General features: G+C 42.3%; 1 protein-coding gene across 1 annotated transcript in view; it reads left to right on the top strand.

Annotated features, from left to right (window-relative positions):
- Positions 1 to 26,532, top strand: part of LOC306972284 (zinc finger matrin-type protein 4-like) — a 278,469-nt gene that overhangs the window by 235,301 nt on the left and 16,636 nt on the right. Inside the window, exon 6 of the mRNA XM_079568843.1 lies at positions 11,711 to 11,807. Within this exon, the coding sequence (XP_079424969.1) occupies positions 11,711 to 11,807 (97 nt within the window). The remainder of the gene's footprint in view (positions 1 to 11,710; positions 11,808 to 26,532) is intronic.

Below are 26,532 nucleotides of genomic sequence, written 5' to 3'. Positions count from 1 at the left end.
TTGACGTGACGGGACTGACGGAACTCAAAATAATCTGAGAGTTTGGATATTTCTGAGGAATTAGTGATGATATTTATGAATCGATGCCGTATAAAAAGACTGGATTTTTTTTGTCTGGAATCAAACTGGGGAAGGCCTTGTTGAGAAGCTAGTGCTAAACTTAATCATCATCATTTAAATGGTGTCTCCTTAGCTTTCCAAGTGGTTGATTCCACTCGTACATTGCGTTTTCGTGCTTGGGTTTAAATGTTTTGGGTCAAATCAGAGCTGCCAAGTCTTTCGTTGTCTTGCTGCGCGGTTCGATACGGAGAACTAATGAAAAGTTAATGGCAGTGTGCGAGTTAATATTTAAAGAACGCATGATCCGCCTCTGGGTGTGAATAATGAATGTGACTGTAAAGGATAGAAAGCCTTCACATGTTGAATGTATTATACAGCGACGAAGGCTTGTTCACGCTCTGAAACCTCTTTGTCCTCCCTGACCAAGGCTCGCATACAGACAGGGACTGGACAGAAGCTCAGAGGGGGGAGTGTTTGGATGGCGTGTTAGCTGGGTCAGTTGTTTTTGTAGCCTTTGTGACAGTACAGCTCGGATTTGAAAGTTGTGAACTTCTGAACATATCCCCACCAAGAATCGAGCGGTATAGGAAAGCAAAGGAAGGTTAGCTTTAGACCTGGGGCACACAAGAGGATTTCAAAGTTTTGCAATTTTGAAATGTGATACAGACTGCACACATCAGGACATTTTTCCTCAATGAATGATCTGTCACTTGGGTTAGGACAAAGTGATTCTGATGCAAGACCACATTTTCAGTTTTTGTAACGATTTCACTCACACACGAGTCCCCCAAAAGGAGTCATGTGAAAGTGCTAATATTTGCCTGTGTTCCGATATAAATCTCATATCTGGCTGCCTTTTAGTCACATCTCCGTAGAGACGAGCAGGAAACGCTACCAGTAAAGTTATAGTCAGGTCTGAGGAGAAGTGTGTCGCTCACAGCAAACACATGTTTGTTTGATGATTTCTTTATTGTCCAACAATAGGAATATTTGAAATAATATATCTATATATATATCCATCCATCCATCCATCCATCCATCCATCCATCCATCCATCCATCCATCCATCCATCCATTTTCTTCCACTTTTCCGTTTCCGGGAGGTGGGGGCAGCTGTTGGAGCTGCCCAAATCACATTGCACCAGCCCCTTATGGCTCCTCCTGCAGGTGATGGGTCCACAGAAGGGCCTGTTGGGCTTCTGAACCGCTCTTTGTCTGACCTAGGACCAGTTTGCCCTGGGAGACCCTACCAGGGGCATGAATCCCCATGACAACAGAGCCCCCAGGATCATTTAGGTCCTCAAACCCCTCAGCCACGTTAAGGTGGCAGTTCCAGGAGGGAAAATAGTCTATATATATGTATTTTCATTTTTTTGCCGTCGCCATGGCTGCGCGTAAACAAGCAGCGGCTTCCTTCTCCTTTGGCACAGCGGCTTTTTCTACATTTGCATACATGCATACATTTGTAGTTTCTTTGTTCCACATTGTTTTACAGAATGCTTTTGTACATCTTTGCCGTGTTTTTGTGTGGTTCAGCGGATTTTTCACTGCAGAGAGGCTGTACTGGCCATGAAGGAAACTTTGTATACAGTTAATGGTTAGCTGATGATCAAAATGTCGACATTTGAGACCTACAAATCCACAGAATTCTGCTTCTATAACACTGAAGAGGCACCAGGAGCCCCCCACACCTGCACCACAGTGGAGGCGCTACATGAAACAAAAAAAACGAGGAGGTAGGGCTGGGCAATGAATCGATATTTAATCGAAATTGCAATCTCTATTTTGGTCAATCTCAATAATCGTCATGGGACTTTATAACTGACCGGTTTACAACGGTTTACTTAGTGTGGGAGTTTGGACGAGAGAATGGAAGACTTTTGTGCATTAAACGAGACTTGATGAAAGCATTTGTTTTTTGTTTGAGCTGAGGTTTGAATAAAAGATGGATCTGATTTCATGAACCAGCAAGATGTATTTAATTCATTATGAAATAACATAATCGAATCAAGATCAATAGGGGGAAAATAATGAATGATTTTTTTGTCCAAAATCACCCAGCCCTATGAGGAGGTATCCCTGCAAGCCACACATGCCTTCTTTTCCCCAGTGCTCTGGCTAATGTTTCACTGGAGAATAAGACAGATTACATCCCTCTGCCACGCTCTTCCCTGTAGATGGTGAAAGACTGTTGTGTTTTTATATTCACTGAGTACTGGTTCAGGAAGGAGGAGGAGGTCAAACATCAAGGACAGAAGGAGTGAGAGGAGGTGGAGGAGCTGACCAGTGCAGGACACCACGCTCTGAAACAGGGACACCCCCAGGACATGCTGCACCGTTTCAGAGGAGCACTAAAGGCAGTACTCCAGTTTCCTAAATCTGAAAAAAACAGGCTGGCCCAACAATGTCGCAGCGGCTCAGGACTAACATACTGTAACAACTGCATAATGACATAAATAATAAAGCACTTAATTAAATGGGTGTATATTAGTATATTTATTCAGCTGTTCCGTGGTGTGGCTTTTATAGCTTAGCCTGTATAAGCTAATAAACTCAGTATACGGAGTTAAGAAGAACATTGTATCACACAGAGAGGCTTTGGTTGTGTGAGGGAAGAGCGGATTCTACTGTATTAGCAAATTAAGGCTCCAGTCCCAAACTTGATTGTCTCTTCAGCAGCTGCTCTTTTCTGTCCTGTAGGAAATGATCCAAGCCCCAGTGTGTGTGTGTGTGTGTGTGTGTGTGTGTGTGTGTGTGTGTGTGCGTGTGTGTTGGTTTGTGTGTGTGTTTGTGGCATATGGGCGCTGGTTAATTTAGCGTCCGCTCGTCTGTTTCGCCGACCGCAGCCACGCGGACCAACGATCTGTGTCGCACCGCTGTGTTTCTGCAAAGCCCCGGCCAATAGGTCTCAATTAGCGGGCGACAGAGGAGATTTAACGCGGTGGGGGGGTCCATAACTCAAGTCAGCGGCGCCAGGAAGAGCCAATCACGGGCGCAGAGGGGGGTCCTTGAGGAAAAGGTGCCTAACTATCGTGAAATATAACTCCCTTTTCTTCTCCTGTTTGTGCGAGGTGTGTGTGTGGTTTCATGTCTGTTATCTGAGGGGTGGGGATCCGCTTCCTGCTCTGATCAGTGTGCGCTGTCATTGTTTCTTTGGGCAAGACACCTCACCCGTGTGTTCATTTGAGTCTGTGATTCATAGACAGAAGGTGCATTATGTAAAATCAACTCTTCAGTCTGGAGTTGTGTTTTGAGGCTCGAATCTTCACCGGCAGCTCCCCAAAAGCTCCTCCTGAGGCGTATCAAATGCTTTCCCCGCCTCTCTTGTTAAGCTTAATCCTCATCGCGGAGTAAAAACACTCGCCATAGCTTCACTACAGCCACACGGGCCTTCAGGTCTATTTCTTTCACTCTTTATTTAAGCAGTTTTTCAGCTGTTTTCGATCCATACTGCACTTTCTAACAAACAAAGTGTTAGTGACATTATTATCAAATACCTGCACAAAGCATAAAACCCCTCTTTACAATTAAGGTTTATTTGGAGCTAAACAATGCTTAGTGCTGCTCTGTGACAACTGATGAGGTATTCTTATATTTAATCTATTTAAGAAGGTCTTTTCATATTTGGGGGATCATTGACCAAGTGTTTGCTTTTGTGTAAAATTAGAAATGCTGAATCAGATTTGTGTAATACATGCAATTTCAAATGGTAAATTAGGTGCAACACGCCCACAAAAACCTTGCCTGACTCTGCCGTACTATCCCCTGTCCATTCCACGCAGGAAATGAGTCTGGTCACGGAGCAATTGGAGCAGTTTGAATGGGTGGGGCTAACGCACACAGATGACGACAGCTGTAGTCCAATTTACAAACTATGAAGTGAATATAAACTCATGCGGAGAACGTGAGGCAAAATCCTTGACTGCTTCATCCATGATTAGTTTTGGCTAATATTAAGTTAACTGAACTAACAACAACATAGTTTTGCAGCGAGTGACGCAACCTTATCATTTCTCTGTGACGGTCATGTCATGATTGGAAGAAAAATAACTTTATTTATATAGCGCCTTTCACAGACATAGTCACAAAGCGCTTTACATGAGACAATTGTACATTCACTCCATACACGGTGGTGGTAAACTCCGTTTGTAGCTTCAGTTTCCCCTGAGGGAGACTGACAGAAGCGCTGTCGTGACTGCACACGACCACCACCATATATTCACTCACACACATCATTCATCCTGGCCTATTGTACATGTTTTTAGTGTACAATAGGCCAGGACGCAGACACTAGGAGAACATGCAAACTCCACACAGAAAGGCCCCGTCCAGGTGAGAATCTAGCTGTGAAGCTAGACCTTCTAGCTGTGAAGCGAGAGCGCTAACCGCTGCGCTACCGTGCCGCCCATTGGTTCGGCCTCAGCCGCCATTCAGACACTTGTTTACCGTGCATGGCCAGACCCACCTTCTTTCACGCAGAAAGAAGTGAGTGTGGTTTATTTATTTATTAGTTTATTTGGTCGGGACAGTGCATGTTAATGAACATACATGGGTCTCATGCATGTAAACAAGCCACACTGGATTGTAGCCATGGGCTAATTTCCATCCGTCGTCCCCCATGTGCACTCTCAAACACACTCACATATTGAACCTGGACCTTCTAGCTGTGAAGCACGATTGGTAACCACTGTACTACCGTGCCGCCGTTGTCAGGCTAGCGGAAATGCTATTTTCCAGCTTTAGGTAAATAAGTGTTGTTTTATTTTCCATTGTACAACTAAATTACGTTCAGGTGTTAGTTTAGTCCTGGGCCGCTGTGACTGAACACGCCGCCATTTTGAGCCAACCTGATCAGCATGTTTTTGGAGGTCGGGGAAAACTGGGGTACTGCCTTCTGTGCTCCTCTGAAACAGTGCAGCGTCTCCTGGGTTTGTCCCCGTTTCAGAGCGTGGTGTCCTGCACTGGTCAGCTCCTCCATCTTTATTCGCACTGGTCTTGATAAATGACCTCCATAGTTGTTGTAAAAAAAAGTCACTACTACAAAGCGTGAACATGGCATACTTTATTTGAATGCTTAGGAGGAGGTCTGCACTACACTGATGCTGGGATTGTGGAAGTTGGAGATAGTGCATTTATGTTCATTCCCAAACAAGGATCTGGCAACTCCATATGTGGAGCTTATTCTGGTTTCTAAATGGATTATCGTCTTGATAAGATCAAAAATGTAATCACAAACTGTTTTTCTATCTTGCTTATCAGAATCCCAATGGTTTTCAGAGACGGCAGAGCATGTTTAACTCATACCTGAGGAGGCAAATACATAGTTAATGTTAACAAAAGGAAAGATGTTTTGTTTCTTTTGTTTATTACAACTCCCTTAACCGACTCTTGTGACTCGCCGTTACAAGAAACATTACAATAAAACCCCTTGACATTCCCTCAGAGTCATTTCAAGAGCATTTCCATGTTTTGTACCTGCACAGGTCTCCTTTTCCTAATCAGCCTCTTCCCGTCTCCGTCTGCTGCAGCTGATCTAATGCCCGTCGTGTCGCGCTAATCTAATGCAGAGTTGAAAAATGTCCTTCCTGATTGCCTGCCTCTCACAATCCGGTTTGAGCTTCATACATAAATCCCCCGGAGCCAAAGGCCAAAACAAACAGTACACGGCTCGTCCAATCACATTTCCATAACTCGTCTCGTCTCACCTGCGAGAGAACTCCGCTGCCCGGGGGTTCGGAGGAAGCTTTGGAGGGAATGACTTATGTACTTCATTGCTTGTACTGTACTTGAGTCATAACTTTAACAGCAGTTACTTTGTAGTTTAATTACATTTCAGTCGCAGTCAGTGTTGGGAAAGTACATTTTCTACATGAACTAGTTCAAAGTTCAGTTCCCAAATTTCAAAATGAACTAGTTCGTTCATAATTGTTTATAGTTAATAGTTCGTTCATATTTCCAAAAATGAACTAGTTCATAGTTATTTTTTCTTTTTCTTTTTTGTGCTGCGAGCTATTATTCAGGCATGAAAACGGATCAAGGGTGAAAAAGGTGAGAAGTATATTTCCCTTCTCAGGGAAATATGTTAAATTCCATATCTTAAAGCAACAATCTGAAGTATTTTGAGATGGCTGAAGTCAACTCTCTCCAGCTCTCCCAAGGTTGGCAAAAATGCATGAGTCAAAAATATTATGGCCTCCTCTCTTAGTGTTAAAGCTACTTCATGTCAGCCTGTCACTGTTTTAGGAGTGGATTTTGGACATCTTTGTTAATCATATTTTATTTTTTTTAGTTTAATTGGTAAATTCTTAGTGGAAAATGAAGCTACAAATATTCAATTGCATTTGTGTTAATTTTGTAAATTAATCATGTGAATAAGATTGTTTTAGGAGCTAATTTGTAGTTAAAAAACTCCACATTGTGTCTTTATGCAAATGAGTGGCACCGCGGAGCAGAGGAGTTTGGAGCGACAGACGCTACACAAGGGAAACTCGCTTCGTAACCTCACACTGGCTGCTGCGGGCACCGTGCAGACCCGCTGGTTACCGGTGTGCCAGCGCATGTGCCAGAGCCAGAAACAGCAGAGTTCAGCGCCACAGAACTGGACACAGTCGGGCTGTTGGCGCGGGGGCGGAGCGGAGCTAGCGCGAGCTACACCGTGGACCCGCCAGAGTTTAGACCCACTGGTAAAGTCTGACGGCGCAGCGGGATTTTATATTCACTGATATAAGAAATCTGGCAGCATAATGAACGAACGTAAATGGAACGGGAAATGCCGTTCACAGACACCAGAATGAACGCGTTCATGGTTTCGTTCATCAGGCAGTAACACTGTGCGTTCAGTTCACGTTCGCCCAAAATATGTACATCACTGATCACAGTAGTCTATTTCTACGACCATTCCGAGGGCCAAAATGAAAAAGTGGCTGTGGGTCACCGGCCAAACCCGGCGATGTCAAGCGTGAAACACATATAACTACAAATAATAATTACTTTATTGTCTTTTTTGGTATTAATTTGCATTTAATTCTATCTATGCAAATGACATGCTACATTAAAAAAAAAAGCTAACTATGACAAAGTCTTTGTTTTAGTTGAACAAAATCAACAATTGTAGCAATATAGTGCAAAACTTAAACAACATTAGTTTTACAGTAGCCTGCCTACAGTGACTTTACCTAATTTATTTGTTAACTCAAAGAAAATGCCACATTAGATCATTTTGAAAGTGTCAGTTCAGCATAAATTCTTAATAAATAAATAAATAAAAGACACCACAATAGTGTTTCCTTGACTTTGTGAATGGAGTGAAACAGCGCCCCCAATTTGACGCCGGTGGCCAAAGAGTGTACTGCATCCATACTTACCATTGAGAATGAATGGGAGAGAGTTGTGTTAACCAGATGCGGCGCAAAACAGGCCAACGAAATTGTTCGCGGACCCCACTTTGGGCACCACTGCTTTAAACCATTTCGTAACAACTTGTATCAAAGTTCACCGTAACAATAATGATTAACACACTAATCTGTCAATTAAGTATTAGTATTTAAAAATATATATATTATGATAAGTATTGAAAATAAGTAGTGGTGAGTTAACTAACTAACTTAACTTTGTAATAAATTAATCACATTTAAGCATAATTTATTCAGGGGGCGTATTTATTTTTAGAGGTACATTTTCGATCCTTTTTATTGTTTTCCTACATTTGAACTAATTTTAAGAGCAAACTTGAGGCCTGTGTGCATCATTTCAAACACTTCAAAGACAATAATAGTGATTTATTTTGGGGAATGATCTTTTTAAATAATAATATTCATGTCAGCTTAGCAAGTTTGACAGTAGAATAGTTTTTGGCTTGATGCCGTGTTCGTCTCTCTACGCCAGGGGGTCCCCAACTAAATCAGCTCGAGGGGAAAACTGTCCGAGAAAAGATAAAGTCCCTGTGACATTGCGCTCGGATCATGGAGCTATCGGCTCAGAATGTAGCGTGGAGAGAGAGAGAGAGTGTGAGAGTGAGAGAGAGGGCCGCCGCATGTGAGGTCATGTGACCTGACGCAGCCGCTCCGTGTCACGTGTCATTGGAGGTTGGGTCAAATGGAGGACAAATTTCACCACGGCGACAATAAAGTATATCTTAATATTATTGCATTAAAACGGTCAAAAAGTGATAGTGTCCTTTAATACTGTGAAATCCAAGTTCATCTAAGCTGTCCCTGTTCTGCACATGTGTTTCTAAGGTAATCTCGGGACATGTCTAATTTACAGCACATATGATTAATAGCCTACCTGCCTCCTGTCTAAATATACTGTAACTATTGTGGTGTATAAAACGCTCGCTTTGCTAACGCTTAACTTCTCAAACGTCCACCTCAGCGGTTTCCTGGTTTTGACGGAGGGCTGGACTCCGGGGGGAGCATGCGGCAAACGTCTCACCTTTCCCTTTGATACGGTGCACAATAACCTCCCGTCAGTGAAACGTCAACGGCGAGATTTCAATTTGGTCCGAGAGTCCCGAGACGCCTTCACGGGGCGCAGAGGAAGGGGGGGAGGGGGCATGTTCAGCGCTGCTCCACTGACTGAAGCTTTCTCAAAATGATTCTGGGAGGATGAAGGATGTGGGGGAGGGCAGGAGGATCCGTCAGTGCCGGTGTGCCATCTCTCTGGGCTGGATTTGGTTTGCATGAGTTTGGCTAACTCTTGGTGTGGCAGGTGGGTGATGGAGCACCAAGTCAGGGCCCGTAATAATGCAGCAGTCTGAGTCATTTGGTGCAATGTTCACTCCACTGTTGTGCCCTGAGGTGGTTTGAGTCTTTATTTATTTCATTTATTTATTTGAAAGTGCAGTGCACATCAATCCACATTATACAATGTAAATGTGCAGTTAGCAGAAAAAATATATTTTTTTAGTCCTTGTACAAGCATTGATTTAGCCCATTCCCCATTTTCCCAGGTGTTCACTGTTAAACAGTTTCATGGTTCCGATTCAATTAAAATAATGAAGATGCAGCTACCTCTGGCCAGTTCCCGTTATGTCCCAGTAATGAATTTGGAAAATCTGGTTGCCCTCCCAGGGCTAGTATCTTTTTCTTTATTTGACTTTTATTCCAAAAATATATGAGAACTAATTTTCATTTACAAACATGACCTGGACATGCTTGTAAATGCCCATGTCATGACTAAATAGAAGCACACATTTTGTGTAGGTTCTCTTTTGACATAACAACATAACCTACAATGATCCGCAATGTGGTTTTAAACATTTTTATCTATCGTATCTGTATTTTTACGTCCAGGTTTTATTTTTATTTTTTTAAAGTTGTCAAGTAATTTGCCAAAAGCCATTTGTGAGAAAAGACCTTTGCACATCATATAGAAGCTGGTGTTTCCATGGGATAATTTTCTTGTGATGTCGCCCACTGTTACCTTGCAAACTGCAAACTGAATTTCTCGCATTATTTGTGAGTTCATAAACACACGATGATCCATCTCCTGCGTTCACCTTTCGGTGAAGCCGGAGAGATCCCAGATTGATATCAGTGCAATATATATCTGACTCTTGCCAGGTTACCACTCTCACTCTCAAACACACTCTCACTCTACCTACACAAACATGGGGAGAACTTCCAGACACAGAAAGGTAGTGGCATAGATAATAGTTTAGAAACCTAAAGATGTGGTAACTTGCAGTTGAGAGGAAACTTTTTTTCAGTGAGGGGTCCTGGATTGTTTGCCATAAAAGAAACCTGACTTACATTTTAAAGCCCATAATCCAAACCCAAAGAGAATAGTGAAAACTGGCTCTTTCGGTGTCGTTTCCGCTGCTGCCTGCGGTGTTCATCCCAGGACAATCCTGACCCGCCCCGTGTCTCACTCCTTACTGCCCTCCCTTTACATAAACATTCTTTTAAATTTCAAGATGTAAAATATCACCGCTAAGATCAAAAAATGAATATTTTTACTATGCATGAAATGTCCACTTTAGCTGCACTGTGCGGTCGACTACCTCCTGAAATCAAATCTTCTCTAATGCATTCTATCCATAACTTTCGACTGCAGCGTCGATGAGCCGTGGCCAGAGAGTCACCCCCGGCTGATCCGGTTAGGTTTGATAAAACAGGTGGGCGTGTGGAGGAGGGGGGTGTGGGGGGGGTCATGAAGAAGGATGGGTCTGATGCTTCATTTGTTTTTTGGTCGGGTTTGGAACGGGGCGGGAGTAACAGGTGCCGCTCTGATGTATGCGCGGCACAATGGGCAATGACAGCTCATATCTCCATTCCAGCCCACACTCGCAGCCCGTACGAAAACAAAGTGGGCAATATAAATCTGAAGGAAGGAAGAAGCATTGGAAACTTTTACACCAGGACCAGACAAAGTTAGAATTTTTTCGGTTTATTTGTTCCAAAGTCATTATGAAATTGCCCATTTAATGCATACAGTAAATCAATCATATGGCTCGTACGTGTCTGAGAAGCACTTTGGTGCTGGACCATGAGGAGACTTGTCTACATTACGGGGAACAGGGAGTTCTCCATAGTTCAACAGTGCAGAGACCTGAGCACTGGACTAATATGGTAGTGTTTCCTGGTTCTTTAAGTTTGGACAAAAACTAAGTGGGCAATATACTACTGAAAAAACAAGTCGCCACCTGGATGCACTATGGAACTTTTTATGTGATAAACAAATATATACAAACCTTGATATTTGTGTGTAATTGACCTTTTTGCGACCCAGCAGCTGTATGGCACCTTTACTTTCCATCACAGTGACCTCAAGGATGCTATTGATCGTTTTGTAGGTTTTCTGGTGAGATGATCCGTCTGCCGGGGGGCGGAGGAGGGTCGCAGCACGGCTGGGAAACAGCCGAGTGATTGACCGTATAATGATTGGTAAAGGCTGCAGTTGAGTAGGCGATGAATGAAGGCTGCGGGTACGTCTTCAAGGCTGAATTTGCGCTGAAGCTTCATTTCACGACAAAGGCGCAGGACGCTCAAATGCGGGAAGGCTCGTTTTAAAAGACGCCTGATCCCCTCAGCCATTGCATTTCGTAACGCTGAGTGTGCCCCATCTACTGTATGTTCCCTGTTGTTCTGTGTGTCCTATTAACTTTCTCTTATTGTCAAACAGGAGCTAAGTAAGTGAAAAAGAATTCCCCCCTGAGGACAATAAAGTCGAAAGTCTAATACAAATTTAATTGGTGAAAAAGTCATGCAACACTGGATCGTTTGACATTGCAGAAGCTGCCAAGTGTCTCCCCAAAAGGAAAAACAGAAGTTTGTCCAATGACATTTCAGAAACCCTGAACATCATTATCCTGTAGTTTGTGTTAAAGTAAGCTCTCTGTTGTTTAGGAGTTTTTATCATTGCCAAAAGGTTTTCCAACGTCATCAACTGCATGGGTTGTTTGAGTTCAGGATGTCTTGCCTGTAACTCACTCCCCATTAAGGAGAACTGAAAACTTGCCTGTTAAAACCAAAGGATAAGCAGATTAGCGTGGAGACGAGAGATGAAATTCCCCAACCGCAAACTCTGAAACTTTCTTAAACCTTTGCTAAACTTGCCCCAGGCTTCAAACCTTTTCCTTCCATATCAGTTCACGTACTTACAGTTGTCCACATCTTTATTAACGGCACAATTTCTCCTCTTGTTCCAGGTCTGAAGCGGTCGTACTCGTGTGAAGTGTGTGGCGTGACGCTGAACTCCGTGGCTCAGTACCATGCACATCTGCAGGGCTCCAAGCACCAAAACAAGTAGGTCCTACACACTCCCTCTCAAGAAAATGGAGGCTCTCGACGCTAGCCACAATAAGCATGCCTCGGGGATTAGTGCAACAGGCAAAGAAAGGGGATGAAGAAAGAGATCAGCGCATTGTATTCTGGACAGTGTTTTCTTCATTAGGGTCAAGATGTGACTTGAATATAATGGTTTTGCCTGGGAAATTGATATATTTGGTCAATTTTCTACAATACATCTATGCTATCTGCTCCCTTGAGACTCCAACTTTCTCCTCTGCGAACATAATGGTTTTCACTGAACAGGAAGCGGCGGTACAGTACACGGCTCGGTCGTGTTGTCGCCGACCGCTGTGAGGAGATTGCATTTGGACTGGGACAAATGAGCGGTGCGTGACAGGTTTCTTAATGAGAGCTGAGATCGATGCCGTGTAACAACAGCGGGAGCACTGCAGCCCACGGACAGGGATTACAGGACTCCGGCATAAAGTAATCACAAGGCAATTTACAGCCACAGAAAGGTTGCCTTGGTTTTTTCGTAATCATAGTATGAGCAAGTATCGGTAGTGGTGCATTTAAGAAATCACAATAGAATCTTACAGTGGCGAGAAAAAATATGTACACCGTATTTCTCACATTTCTGCCTATATTGGTCACTAAATGTGGTCTGATCTTCATCAAAGTCATGATTAAACATTGTCTGCTTAAACTAGTACCACCCAAACATTGCCATTTGATCATATTGTTATTGGCCACAACATGTAAACACTCACAGGACAGTGTGGAATAAGTAAGTACACCGCCTGAATCTCGCTGAACTGCAGCAGTTTTGTAAAGAGGAACGGTCCGAGATTCATCCTGATCGCTATGAGCGTCTAATCTGCAACAACAGAAAAGCAGTTATTGCAGCAAAAGAAGGATCAGCCAGTTATTTAATACAGGGGTTCACTTACTTATTCCATGCAAGTTGTGAATGTCTCAGGCTTTTCAGCAAAATAAAATGGATGATGTATGGTGCAGGGAGAGTCATGGTGTGGGGCTGTTTTGTTGCCTAAGGTATTTTGCAGAAAAACCTGAGACATTCACAATAAGTAAGTACACCCCTGTATTAAATAGCTGATCCTTCTTTTGCAGCAATAACTGCTTTTCTGTAGTTGCAGATTAGACGATCACAATGATCAGGATGAATCTTGGACCATTCCTCTTTACAAAACTGTTCAGTGAGATTCAGGCGGTGTTCTTACTTATTCCATGCTCTCCTATGAATGTTTACATGTTATGGCCAACAAATATGATCAAATGTAAATGCAGACACTGTTTAATCATTCCTGTGATTTTGTTGAAGACCACATATAGAGACCAATTTAGGGAGAAATGTGAGAAATTCCACTTTTTCTCATATCTGTATTGCACTTTTGACATGAAACATTAACCAAAGCACTTCATAAGAGACTTATTTTTCATTCTCTCCGAATAAAATACATTTTATCTCACACATTTAGGTATTATAGTGTCATGATAAATCCACTAGAGTGTGTTGAATTGTGCAAGAATGTTGTGCTGTTTCTGTGTGGTCATCTCTGTCATCTCCCTGTCCCTCAGTGCTCATGAAGCTCCCAGTGAAGCTCTCTCTTTAGAAAGCACCCTCTGATTGGCTAACTCCTGATTAGTGTGAAGCTCGAGGTCAGGTTGTAACTCCCGCCAACTGAATGCTGATGAAGCTTTCTCTGCAAAAAGTGGGAAAAAGCTTTGACTGACATCTCCTGCTCCTGATGCTCCTGCTCTGTGTCTGTAAGAGCAGGATTAGCTTTAGCATTAGCTCTAGCATTAGCTGCCGTCACTGTGAAGCTGCAATAGGAAACTGAAGTTGTTGAGGCCAAACATGACAGGGATGGACTTTATTTCCGTGATGGAAAAAGAATGTACTTTTGTGGTATAAGAAGGGTAAAAAAAAAAAAAAAAAGAATTCTGACGTTAGCTCCTCCTGCTTTAGCTGCTATTAGCCACATAGAGATCATGACACAAGCACAAGATTAACTATGAGTCAAAACTCTAAAATAAATTGTGTTTGCACAAAAGGCTGTGTGTAGAAAAGCAGGGTACAATGTTGGTACAGGTTGTATGCAGGTTGATAATGAACAGAAAATATCAAGACCGCCAGCCGCCACTGGTTGGCTGTCTCCATTTCTTCTCAACTTGGACCTCTATAGTAGAATTTGATTAGATGAAGTAAACAGGTCATGGATGATGATGGATGAAAAGAGCTAATCCAGTGAGAGTTTTTGTCACCTCAAAAGGGGATTATTATAATCACATGACATTTCTGAGGCCTCTGGTTTTCTTCTGTTAACTTCCTTTGAGGGATTTTAGCACCGAGATACAAACTCCACTTTAACGAATGCAGATGCATCCTCTGGTGAAGTATTTACATCCAATGTAATGTTTCTAACATTCTGCCAGTGGCTGTCTATAAGTAACTCACTGGCCGCCTCGTAATCTTCTTATATTAAAGTATTTATTCATGCAAGACACTGCAAATCTCTCCCAGGGAAATAATGGGATAGGAGCCTGACGGCAGGCGGAAAATCCAGTTGGCAGTCACATGTGTTTAGCCTATATTATGTGTGTTTAACATACTGTATGTTGAAATAGAACGACAGGAGGACTATCTAGCTTTGAAAAGTTACACGTAATAGCAAATTTACAAACTGTCCGCATATGCTAGGATTGAATGCTAGGATTGAACGCCGCTTCTCCTTAACCTCTATGTCCTGAATTATTATTCCAATGGGGAATATCTAATTCCAAAATGACAATGCCAGGATTCATCAGGCTCACGTTGTGAAAGAGCAGTTCAGGGAGCATGAGACATAATGTTCTTACATGTACCGGCCTTTGATCATGTATATTTCAATTTAAGCATCAGATCTGAAAAATGTGAAAATGAAGCCATTTAGAGTGATTTCATTTCATTACATTCAAGCAGACTTTTGGAGATCATTTTGTTTTCGTTTTCAATTTGACGATTAAAGGAATGATACATGGATTCTGAAGGAAGAATATGGTATAGAATGTGAAGGCTCTCGGTGTTGCTCATAATAAACCAGGCCTCAGTCAACCCCTTTTTTTCCATAAGCGACCCCCTCTCGCCAGTGGCGCAGGCAAAAGCTGAGCCACATGCAAGAAGACACATGCCCAACATCGTGTATGGAGCAGCGCTGTCCTTGTGCCAGGCGGAAGATCTGGCCCTGGATGTTTTGTCATTGTAGAAGTTTATTGAAACAACGCCACAGCTAATGTACTGTGATCAAGGAACTTGTGTCTCGGCCCTAAATGACAGAAGTGTTTTTTTATCTGGATGCCACTGCTCTTCCTTTTTCTTCTATCCGGGTTGATAAAAAGATACATTTTACAACTGTTTTCTTTTTTACCTCTGTCGGCAAACTTTGCAAACTTTATCATTTTCACAATCGCAGAAACCTCTCTCAGTAAATCACAAAGCGCAGACTCCCTCAAGGCGCCATATATTTCAAGGATTAGCTTCAGAGCTTTTATTGAACCAAATGATCGTGCACATTCATCCAGTCTGCGTTTGAGGCACGGTCCCGCGGCGCCATTGTACCTGTCCATAAAGCATAACTGATGGCTTTGTTATTTTGGATATATGTGCGTTTTGAGAAGTGCAGACATCTGGGCGCAGCAATAAAACTTTTGTTAATGCCGTCTGTTGGGAATAAAAAAAAAAACTCAGAAGATGAAAGGAGTTTATCCTCGCCGGGACCACACAGGTGTTATTGTTGTATTATGAAACACTTGAGCAAACAGAGGACGGTTTGAAAAGGATCTGACAGAACACAATCTTGGATTTGTTCTCATTTAGGAATGGTCTCGCAACCCAATAGACACAAGAGATTCCCATACATTGGTTATTAGTCAAGAAACTATGGGCCGTTAATGGGCCAAGAATACCTGCCAACAATATTATATGTACATGCTGGGCAACTCAGTCTCAATCAAGTTGCCCAACAGGATGCCAATCAAAATGAACAGGACAGTTGCATCAGTTGGGCTGTCTTAGCTTTACCAACCGAAACCGAAAAAAATAATGTTTACAGATGATGATCACAATCTGGGCGCATGCAGGCACACATTAATAATAATAAATAATAATAATGCATCGGTTTTATATAGCACTTTTCTGGACACTCAAAGGCACTTTACATTGCAGACTATACAAGAGGAGCTACAGGAAACAAAGAAGGGACAAACAAGGAGGTATCCGAGCAAGACTCACAGCTAAGTCACACATGGAATAAAACAGATTAACTGCAAAGCACTTCCCAGAAGATGGTGAAAGACTATTGTGGAGCGGAGGGAGCTGCACAGGAGGAAGAGAAAGGAGGAGGTGGAGCTGACCAGAACAGGACACCACGTTCTGAAACAGAGTCAAACCCAGGAGGCGCTGCACTGTTTCAGAGGATCAGAGGAACTCTGAAGGCAGCCAGCCAAGTTCCTCCGGGTGCTACGGTTTCCCCGACCACCTGCTGGTCAGGTTGACCCACAATGACAGAGCAGCTCAGTCGCAGCGGCTCAGGACTAACACCTGGACACTTTTTGTTGTCCTTCCTTCCTTCCTTACTTATTCATTCCATACTTGGTGGTGATGAGCTATTATTGTAGCCACAGCTGCCCTGGGGCAGACTGACAGAAGCGAGGCAACCAGTCTGTGCCATCGGCCCCTCCGACCACCACCAACCACACACTCACTCACTACATTCACCAGGCTTCCTGGTGTTCCCAAACGGTCTCCCATCCAAGTACCGACAAGGCCCTCCCCTGCTCAGCTTTCAAGGTCTGACGGGATCGGGCAATTAAACATTGAACAGCAGCAGACAAACGTTATTATGCCCTGTGCTGATGACTGTGCCGTCTTCATCTCATATCTGAACTTGGAGCACATGGTCATCTCCAAATGTACAAGTTGTAATTAGCACTTCGAGCGGCGTTCCAAGGCCTTTTTCCAAGTGTGAGGTCAGAACTTTTCCCGTTACCAGTCATGTGGGATGCACCATAATTACTCATATAATGAGTTTTAAACAACAACCAAAAATACAAAGTCTGGCTGAAAATGCAAACATTATTTTGAGTTCATCTCGTCTAAATCAAAGAATATTTTGGTCCATTGCTGGTTCTGAAGGAAACAAGATGCTAAAGTACAAAAACAAAGTAGGGCAGAACTAAACAGCCTAGTTGATCATTTTTGGAATAGAAATACATACTATACACACATAGTAACATACTTTTGAAAGAATTAGGGTGACCAGATTTTCTTTCAAATCTGGGACACAATTCGGGACTAATCCAAATCTTGACCGTTTTTTCCCACACTCGAATGGTAAAACTGTAAACGTCTCATGACAAGCACCGCTGAGGAGAGGCTAGATTGGAGATTTTTATTGGTTTGTACTTTATAATCAATATTAACATGGGTCAAAAACAATATTTTTTTAAGTGAAGTGGGTTATTTAGGGGACTACAGTATAGTGGCCAAAAACTGGCACAACTGGGAAAAGGACGAAAACTGGGACAAATCAATGGTTTTGAAGAAATCTATTGGGGCCAAGGACTCAAAACTGGGCGTGTCCTCGGTAAACTGGGACATCTGGTCACCCCACAAATCAAGTAATCAAAGAAGTGCGTAGATTACTTTTAGAAGCAGTAAACAGTCATCACTTTGGGTTACTTCTAGTAATCCGCACAACATGTCCTCTCGAATCGTCAGATCACTCTTGCCGCATGTGGGTTTCGTGACTGAAGGTCCTGGCTCGTGCATGTAAATGAGCTTTAGATACATGCTAGCACAGCGACGCTAACGGTGCGCGTAGAACGTGATTAACCTCAGCGCTGCAGGAAACACTTTTAATTGGATATACTTTGTTACACGCAACCACAGTGTTTGCCATTTTCCCCGGAGCTGCTAAACTTTGGAAATTGGAAAAAGTTCAAATACCGCACGCCCACTCAGAAATATATTAATTCTAAAGATAAATTTCCATTTCTCTTGACGCTGGAAGCCCCTGATGAACAACCCAAGATGGATTAGCCGTGAATGCTAATGTCTGTAATAACATCATCCTTATTTTGCGTGTAATTACCGCACAAGCGATCGGCGTTTGCATGATGCATATTCAAGGACGCTAACTCCGCTCGGTGCCTCGTTTGTTACGTTGTTTATGTACGGTTTAATATAGACTTGGGTTGCTGATATAATTAGAGCCGCCGCGTGCGTGTGACAGGATGATAAAGAGAGATGTTGCTCCCGGTAATGTGATTGCGTGTGGAATCGAAGCCACACCACGAACATGTTGCAGGCGAATTAATTACATGTTTTGGCATAATGCTGCGCTGTATGCGGTGGTTAATCTTGTTATGTGGCTAGCAGGTTTTGTCAATCTGAGCGAATGTGCAAACCTCTAAGGACATTTCTTCGGTGAAGATGAGCTCCATCCAGTTTCTCGTAGAAAACAGCCACTAAATGGGTTTGAACTAGGGCAGCGATGTTTCTCGATATCGAATTGCAATCGAGGTTTTTTTACGACTGCAATAGCTTAACCTCTTAACTCCCACCTGAACATGTTTTCTCCTGTTCTCCAAGTTCTCCAAATCTAAAAGCTTCGTCAAAACAGCGACAAAAAAAGAGAAGAAAATGAGGATGAAAACGCAACAAAAAAGCACTAAAAAGTGACCCAAAAAAGCGACAAAAATGACAAAAACTCAACAAAAAAGTGACAAAAATGCAGCAGAAAAATGACAAAAATCCAGCAAAAAAAGACAAAAATTCATCAGAAAAATGACAAAAATCCAGCAAAAAAAGACAAAAATCCAGCAAAAAAAGACAAAAATCCAACAAAAAAAGACAAAAATCCAGCAGAAAAATGACATAAATCCAACAAAAAAAGACAAAAATCCAGCAAAAAAAGGACAAAAATCCAGCAGAAAAATGACAAAAATCCAGCAAAAAAGTGACAAAAGAACAGCAAAAAAGTAATAAAAAAGTGACAAAAACACATAAGGGAAATAAAAAGTGACGACAATGGCAAAGAGGAGAGAATGGATTTGGTTTTGGTGGGTGGTAAGAGGTTAACCTCAAGGGGCTGAGGGTTTTTCTTCTGTCTGCGTTTGAGTGATAGATGTTCACCGATCAGAATTGTGGAGCCTCTGATCTCAGGTTCAGCTACAACAGATAAAACTTTGAGTTTCCATAAAGCAGAGTCTAAAGTGTTTCGATGGACGCTATGTGACACCATCCAGGACTTGTGGCTACTCTGAATGTCGGGAAAACTCCTCCAGAAGAAGGCACTGTCCACATAAAACTAACTATAGAATAGCAAATAGTAATAGCAAAAAGTAAGCAAATAGAATGTTTTTCTTACTCGAGCTTCATGATTAATGTCAAATTTCCTCTTTTTAAGACAATTTTCCACAGAAGCGACTCGATAGGTTTGGTTTCATCTGATTTATTCTGTCTCATGTACTTTTTAGAGCTTTTTGCCATGCAACAATGTTGTTCTCTCATCCTGGACCTGTGTTTTGACCATAGATATAAGATAGAAGAGATGAACTGTGTTCCATTCAGCCCCATTCATTGTAATGATCCCGAGTGCTGATGTACAAAAACCAGCGTGGTTAAAAATATGGCACCCAGCCCAGCGTTGTCACTTGGGTCAAAAAAAAACCTCTTCGGCAGTGCAAGGGAGGTGTAAAAGTCACCATTGGAATCCGGTTTACCAATTGTCTTTTGGAGTCGCCCTGGCCGCCAGGTGGTGGTATTAATGTCAGCTCCCCGCCACGAGGACCAAAGAGAAGGCCGTTCCTCGCCCATTGGTTTTGACCCACTTGCACATCTTTGAATAATCTTTCTCAGTGGCTATCTGCAGCATCGCGGCGGCAACTCCTCCAGAGCGCCTACATATCCAGGAAATGCTTCCATCCATCACTGTCTATTCTTCTCCTTTTTCTCTTCATTTAAACAGATGCACAGTGAAGGGGAGCAAGAAGAGGGAGGTGGGAGGGCTGATGGTGAGATGGATGGAAAATCAGGAAGTGAAACTACTGGATATTTGAAGCTGTTTTAGATGAACATTGCATTTTCTATCCAACACAGTGATAAAGATTGACATTATCACCAAATACCTACAAAAGGCATAACTGATGGCCCAACCATTACAAACGCAAGGAGAAAATGGTAATGTTCAGTTTGACAGAGGGAGAAGAATGATACGAATTATGAAATTGGTACCAAAGGAGCAAACTACGGTGATAAAGAGTTTTAGATAGAACCTTTTCGCCTTAAAAAGTAAGGGTTATATTTTTTCTCTCTTCTAATTTGCAGCTTCTCAACGTCTTTGACAGAGCTTGACACTTTTTTTTCTCCCCTGGCTTTTGCTTCCTTTGCTTGAAAAAAGTTCCAGTCTCACCTTTGTCTCTTTGACGGGTTTTTTTTTTTCCCCCAATAAGAAGCGAAGAAAATCTTTACACAAACCCAAAATAGCTTTACAAGGAGGAATAGATTCTTCCAGCTAAAAGGCAAAAGTTTCTCGGTCTGAAAAGTTGGGAACATTCCTCTGGTAACGGCGTGAACAGCCTCTCCTTTAATTAAGTGGAAAAATGTACGAGGAATGTGGGAAAAAAAATCTGCTAAATTTGGATCTTTGGCTTCACTGTGCCTTGACTCATGCCGGAAAAGTATGGCCGCAGGTTAAATTGGGTGGAATCCTGACAGCGGTGCACGGCTTTTTGTTATGTCGTACGCTCCTCTGAAGACAAATCTCAATACGCAGCTTCTGTCGTGATGCTTCTGTGCACCCAAAAGTGCATCGCTGTGCCCGCGGTTTTTGCATCTGTAAGGCGCACCACATCGAAGACGGGAGGACAAAGAGTCAAAAGAAGAGAGAGGGCGAGGCGGTTCATCTCACCTTTGAAACATTTCAGCAGACTTGGCCAACCGCAACTTTTAAACTATTCACGGCAAATCTTTTTTTAATATAGAGCGAGAAAGCAAAGCCTGCGGCAATTTCAGCCAGAGGAGAACTGGCAATTAAGGCCATGATGCCGCTCTGTACTCCACAACCATCAGCGCAAATTGTATTTCAGTGCCATAAAGGTAAAACAAAAAAAAAGTTTTTCAATGAAACTCATGTATGGCATTGTGTCTCAGGGCTCTTTGAATCACTGACATTAATCTCAGAGACCTGGGATAATTAGTTGTCAGGTTAAGCCCAGTTATGGGAAAAACTACAGAAAAAGGACATTCCACATTATTAAGCAGATCGTCATTTTCAAGCAATTTGGGAAAGAAAAAGGATCTCTCTGCTGATGAAAAGCGTGAAATAGTTGAATGCCATCGACTAGGTATGAAAACCTTTGATATTTCATGAAAGATTAAGCATAATCATCTTACTGATAATAGATTTGTGGCTGATTCAGAGCACACACAGGTTTGTGCAGATAAAGGCACAATGAGGACGGTTTCTGCCAGACAAACACATCAGATTAGGAGAACAGCTGCTACAAAGCAGCAAACAGGTATTTGAAGCTGCTGGTGCCTCTGGAGTCTCCCGAACATCACGGTGTAGGACCCTCCAGAGGCTGCAGTTGTGCATAAACCTTCTAGCCGGCCCTTCCTAAACTGTTAAATGAAGCTGATGAACAGAAACGGCTGCAGTGGCTCAGAAATACATGAAGACTCTTTTTCAAACAGTCTTGTTCACTGATGAGGCCGTGTAACCCTGGATGGTCAAATCAAGAGAGAGTAGATGGTTGGGAAATGGCCACAATGTCCCAACAAGGCTCAGCAAAGAGGGGGCGGAGTCATGTTTTGGGCCAGAATCATGGGTTTCTGAGTTTCTGACTGACCACTTTCTTTTATGGTGTAAAAGAAGAGCCGTGCTTTCCCGAACAAGATCATCTTCATGCATGACAACGCACCATGTCCTGCTGTAAAGAATACCTCTGCATCATTGATTACTATGGGCATAAAAGGAGAGAAACTCATGATGTGGACCCCCTCCTATCCCCATCCTTTACTGATTTCAGTAAATATGACCTCCTAATGCTGCAAATTCAACAAATGGTGTCTGCGTGGGTTTCCCTCCAGGTACTACTGCTGCTCTCTATGAACAATATGGCAGAATTCCTGGTTTAGACTTGGTTTGGATCTGCTTTAGACCTGGCTCTGTCCAGGACATGGTTAGACCTGAATTCCTAGCTCGACTGACTTGGTTCACTCTGGTTTACTATTCTGAGACTGACTGGATCAATGCTCACTCTTTTTATATTACTTTAGCCAAGCATAAAATGTTTTTCATTAGCTGCTATTTTACTCCTTAAATTTGTAATTTATGTACATTGTCAGCAAAATAAGAACAAATTGTATTCATAGACCGGCAATAGTGGCATTAAATTTCACCGTGATGGCATTAAGAAGGGATTGAAAAAGACTTGCCAATGCTGGAGCTACCCTGGTCCCCGAGGCATTGAGGATGGGTCAAATACAGACAACACATTTCCCTTGTTGGCTGTGATCGGTCCTTTTCAGTCGCTGGACCCAGACTCTGGAATAAACTGCCCCCTGATATTTGCACCATCACTGATTTTGGCCTTTTTAAATCCAATTTCAATACGCATTTGTTGAGACTGGCTTTTAACATTCACTAGCATGGCGACACTTAAGTACTTTATCTGTTTCATCTAACTGTTTCATTGTTTGGTTGTATAAATGTTTTTAATGGATTTTATGTGATTTTTTTGTAAAGCACTTTGGTCGCCTTGAGTGTTGTAAAGGGCTCTATAGATAAAATTTGATCGATTGATTTAATTGTGCAGCTTGGAGATTCGAGTGACCGTCGTGTCCGAATCGCCAACAGAATGAGTGCTCTACACCGACAATAACCTTGCTAAACTTTGGTAATAATGGATTTCGACAATAAAACCAAAAAGAGTAAGAGTTTTATTTTAAATGAATGAAGAAAACAGTGTGTATTATTGCCTTTTCCACCCGAGATCTTTTACTCTTGAGCTTTTCACAGCTCAAGCTAAATTCTAGCAGCTAACGTTAGCGACTTTTCAATTTCATTTAAGTATTCCTCAAGATTACAAGGCAGACAGTGAGTTATTGATGGACAGCATAGTGTTAAAACATGGCACCAGGAGCAAAGAATCCACTGGAGGAAACTTCCTGCTCATCACAGTGTTTTTGTCTTGAAGCTAACCGCTAACACTAAATACCGCTGTTGTTTATAATACTAGCCTTTAGCTCTGAGATAAAAAAGCCCCACATCAATAAACACTGAGGTTTCCTGCAGTCAAGAATTTACATCCTAACACGTAGCCAGTGACTTCACATTAGTAACTCACTGTCCGTGATGTTGTCTTGAACTGTTCAGTGATCGCTAATCGAGAGAGAAAGGTCCTCCCGAGATTGCACTCTGAGTCATAAATATGAAATATGAAATATTTTGTAGCGGACAGAGGACAGTCACCTGTAACATGTAACACATGTTGAGTGCAGTGGTGTTACTTGAGTAAAAGTACAGATGTTATTCCAATAAAAATAAAAGTTGCTCTGTCAAATTTGATAGAAAGATGGAAAGTGCTTGTACTTGTTGTGGAAATACGTTCAAGAATAACTTTGCGGCTTCAAAAACATAATAATTGTGTTAAACTTCCCCACGTGTACGGCAACACACCGGGGACAAACCATCTTCCTTGTTGTGAATCATTGTACATCTGCACAGCGCCACCTACTGTTCTGGAGTGTACATTATCAAGCTTTTTAATAGAAGGAAACGCATGGTGAGTTTCAGGCCTTTATAGAAATGTAATAAAGTAAAGTATTATATGTATTTTTCAAATGTAGTGGAGTTAAAGTAACAACAATGTACAGATCCTCAAAATATACTTACAAGCAACAATTTACTTTGTTACACGCCTCTGGTTGGATGTAAAGACTTCGATATTGGAAACTTCTGTGCTCATAACGGTATTTTGTTGTAGTCATAACGGTCACGGCTTCACCTAACACATAATACCATACATTGATTGAGTTGTTTATCTTGATTGTTTCCAAATTCTCTCAGATGAGGCAGAACAATATCCTTTACCCACGTCCACCCACAGCGACCGCACAAAGGAGGGTATCAGCGCTGCTGCATTATTCAGACCGAATGAATTAACCTTTTTAATATCGGCGCGGGATAATATGAAGGCGGTTACTACGGAGTGGATCATTCGTATCGTTGTTTTATTCATCAGGGCATTTGACCTTATTCTGAGACGAGGAGGTGGTTCACTCCGGGACGGTGATATTTTTAATCTTAATCCAACAGAGCTCACTTATTCAGGCAGGAGGGACGTTGATACAGTGAGGGGTTGGTCGGGGACAAAATTTTTCTTTGAGAAGTCATCTTTAATGATGGAGCCGCACACTCAATAAATCAAATCAAATGGTATTTGCACTGTCTGTCCCCAAAGTCGCCTTTAGCTTTGATTACAGCAGTGGCATTCGCTGTGCCATTGTTTCAATGAGCTTCTGCAACTTCAATAGATCCAGTGTTGTATTAGGTTTTCACCCAGATCTTGTATTGATGATGGGAGAGTGTGACTACTGCACAAAGCCTTCTCAATGGGGTTAAGATCAATCCATCTCATGCTGCATGGTGGCACATGGGGTAGGCATTTGTGCTTCACAGCGAGAAGGTCCTGGGTTCGATTCCCACCAGGACGGGGCCTTTCTGTGTGGAATTTGCATGTTCTCCCTGTGTCTGAGTAGGTTTCCGCCAGGTACTCCGATTTCCCTATACCACTAAAAACATGTACAATTGGCCAGGATGAATGAGAGTGTGTTTGAGAGTCTAAATCCACAATCCGGTGTGTTTACATCATAGAAATATATACATGGAAGAGGCATGTTGTCCCAGCTCCTATCTCTTTACATAGGGGTGCTCAGTGGCGCATGACTCCAGTTTCGTCCGCCATAACGGCCCAAAGTACCCGTATGACGCGTCATCTGTATCTATGCTCCCCACGGCCCAAGTGGGTGAAAGCAGCGTGAGCGCGCACGGCTGCCGACGAAGCCTCAGAGCGGAGCGGACGCCATTACGCAAAAAGTAAAATCTCTTAATATCATCGTTCTTGAAATACAAAATGTTTTTTTAAGGCCATTTCAGGCGAATAAGCTGCCATGCTACGATGACTTAGGGGGTTAGTTTGTCAGTGCGGGGCTTAAAAAGCTAGTTTAGCCCGCTCTTTGAACAACCGGGCGCTTAGCGGCCCTTCGGACGTACGTAGCCGCGCTCATGAACTTCCGCTCGGTCACTTTTCTGGGAAGTTTCGTAAGTGCTGGAAGTCTTGATATTGTGATAGAATTGATAAAAATCGAGTTATTACTTCACTGTATTTGCTAGTATAACATCATAACTAGAATTGTTTGGCTGAAATACAAAGAATGAGCTCTGCAAAAGTGTTTTATATTACATTTTCATTGGTAAAATGTGAGATATTGTTTTTTATATAGCATTTATCTGTACTGTACTGTACTGGATCCAGGACAGATGCGGAAATCATGCATTTTTTTTTGTGTTTCATTCTACTTACACAAATAATGTACATGTACATAAGTACATTACATGCTGGTAGTATTTTTTTAATTAATAAAACAGTTACAGGTTATTAGTGCCATTATTTAATTTTCAGAAATGAGTTTAATAACATGTAGACTAGTTGTTTCTTATTAACCATAATCCAATGCTATAAACACATGTTATATTCATCATACATTTCGTATTTAGTTTTTGGCTAAAGACTTAGAGAAACATAAACTTACTTGAGATGTTTGTTATTTCGCGTTTATCCTTGTTTTTAGTCCAGTTCATTTGTTTTGCTCAGACTTCAGCCGCTAAATCACACGAGGGAGAATCTGCTCGTTCATGAGTCATCACGCACACGCTCGCGCACGTCTGCGGCCCTGGTGACGTCACGTCATTAGAAAACTTTTAAATATGTATTTTTGATGCTTTACAATTTTTTTTCGAAGAAAAAAAGTCCATGTCCTAAAAATTGTAATTTTTAAGAAATATATTTGCCATAGTCTGAAACTCCAGATGCCCTGTGGACCATTTTACAGGCTGCTCCTTTTACATGAGTGTCTATGACAAAAAGGGCTTTTTGGGCTGCTGGCTGCAATATCACGGCCTGCCACTAGCACAACTGGAGACGGGTGTAAAGGGGCGGACCCCCCCACTGGTTTACATGCATGAGTCCCATGTAAGTTCATTAACATGCACTGTCCCGATCTCATGCTCCATGAACCACTCTTTCACAATGTGAGTCCCATGAAACCCGACTGTGTTGTCATCTTGGAATATGCCCGTGCTGTCAGGTTAGAAGAAATCAATGGATGGAATAACCAGGTCAGCTGATCTCATTCTTTGGGCACATAGGGCCTGATCTTGTGTTTCTAAACTCAGACTGTGTAGACATTTGCTAGCGGGATGACGGGGGGCACTATATGAAATGTTCAGCTTCATTCCTGGAGCAGTAAGTGGCTGGACAGACTCCCATGGCGATGCACAGGTCCAGTCCCCAAACTTAACCTCCGTACCAGACTGGAATAGTGGAATATGGAGTTTGCCGTGCTCTTTAATACTAGCGTTAGAGCAGTAGCCTACCCATCAATAAACTGTAT

This window comes from Gobius niger, assembly GCF_951799975.1.
Source record: "Gobius niger genome assembly, chromosome: 1".
In the NCBI taxonomy this organism is placed as follows: domain Eukaryota; kingdom Metazoa; phylum Chordata; class Actinopteri; order Gobiiformes; family Gobiidae; genus Gobius; species Gobius niger.
This window is presented reverse-complemented; position numbering and strand designations above follow the sequence as displayed.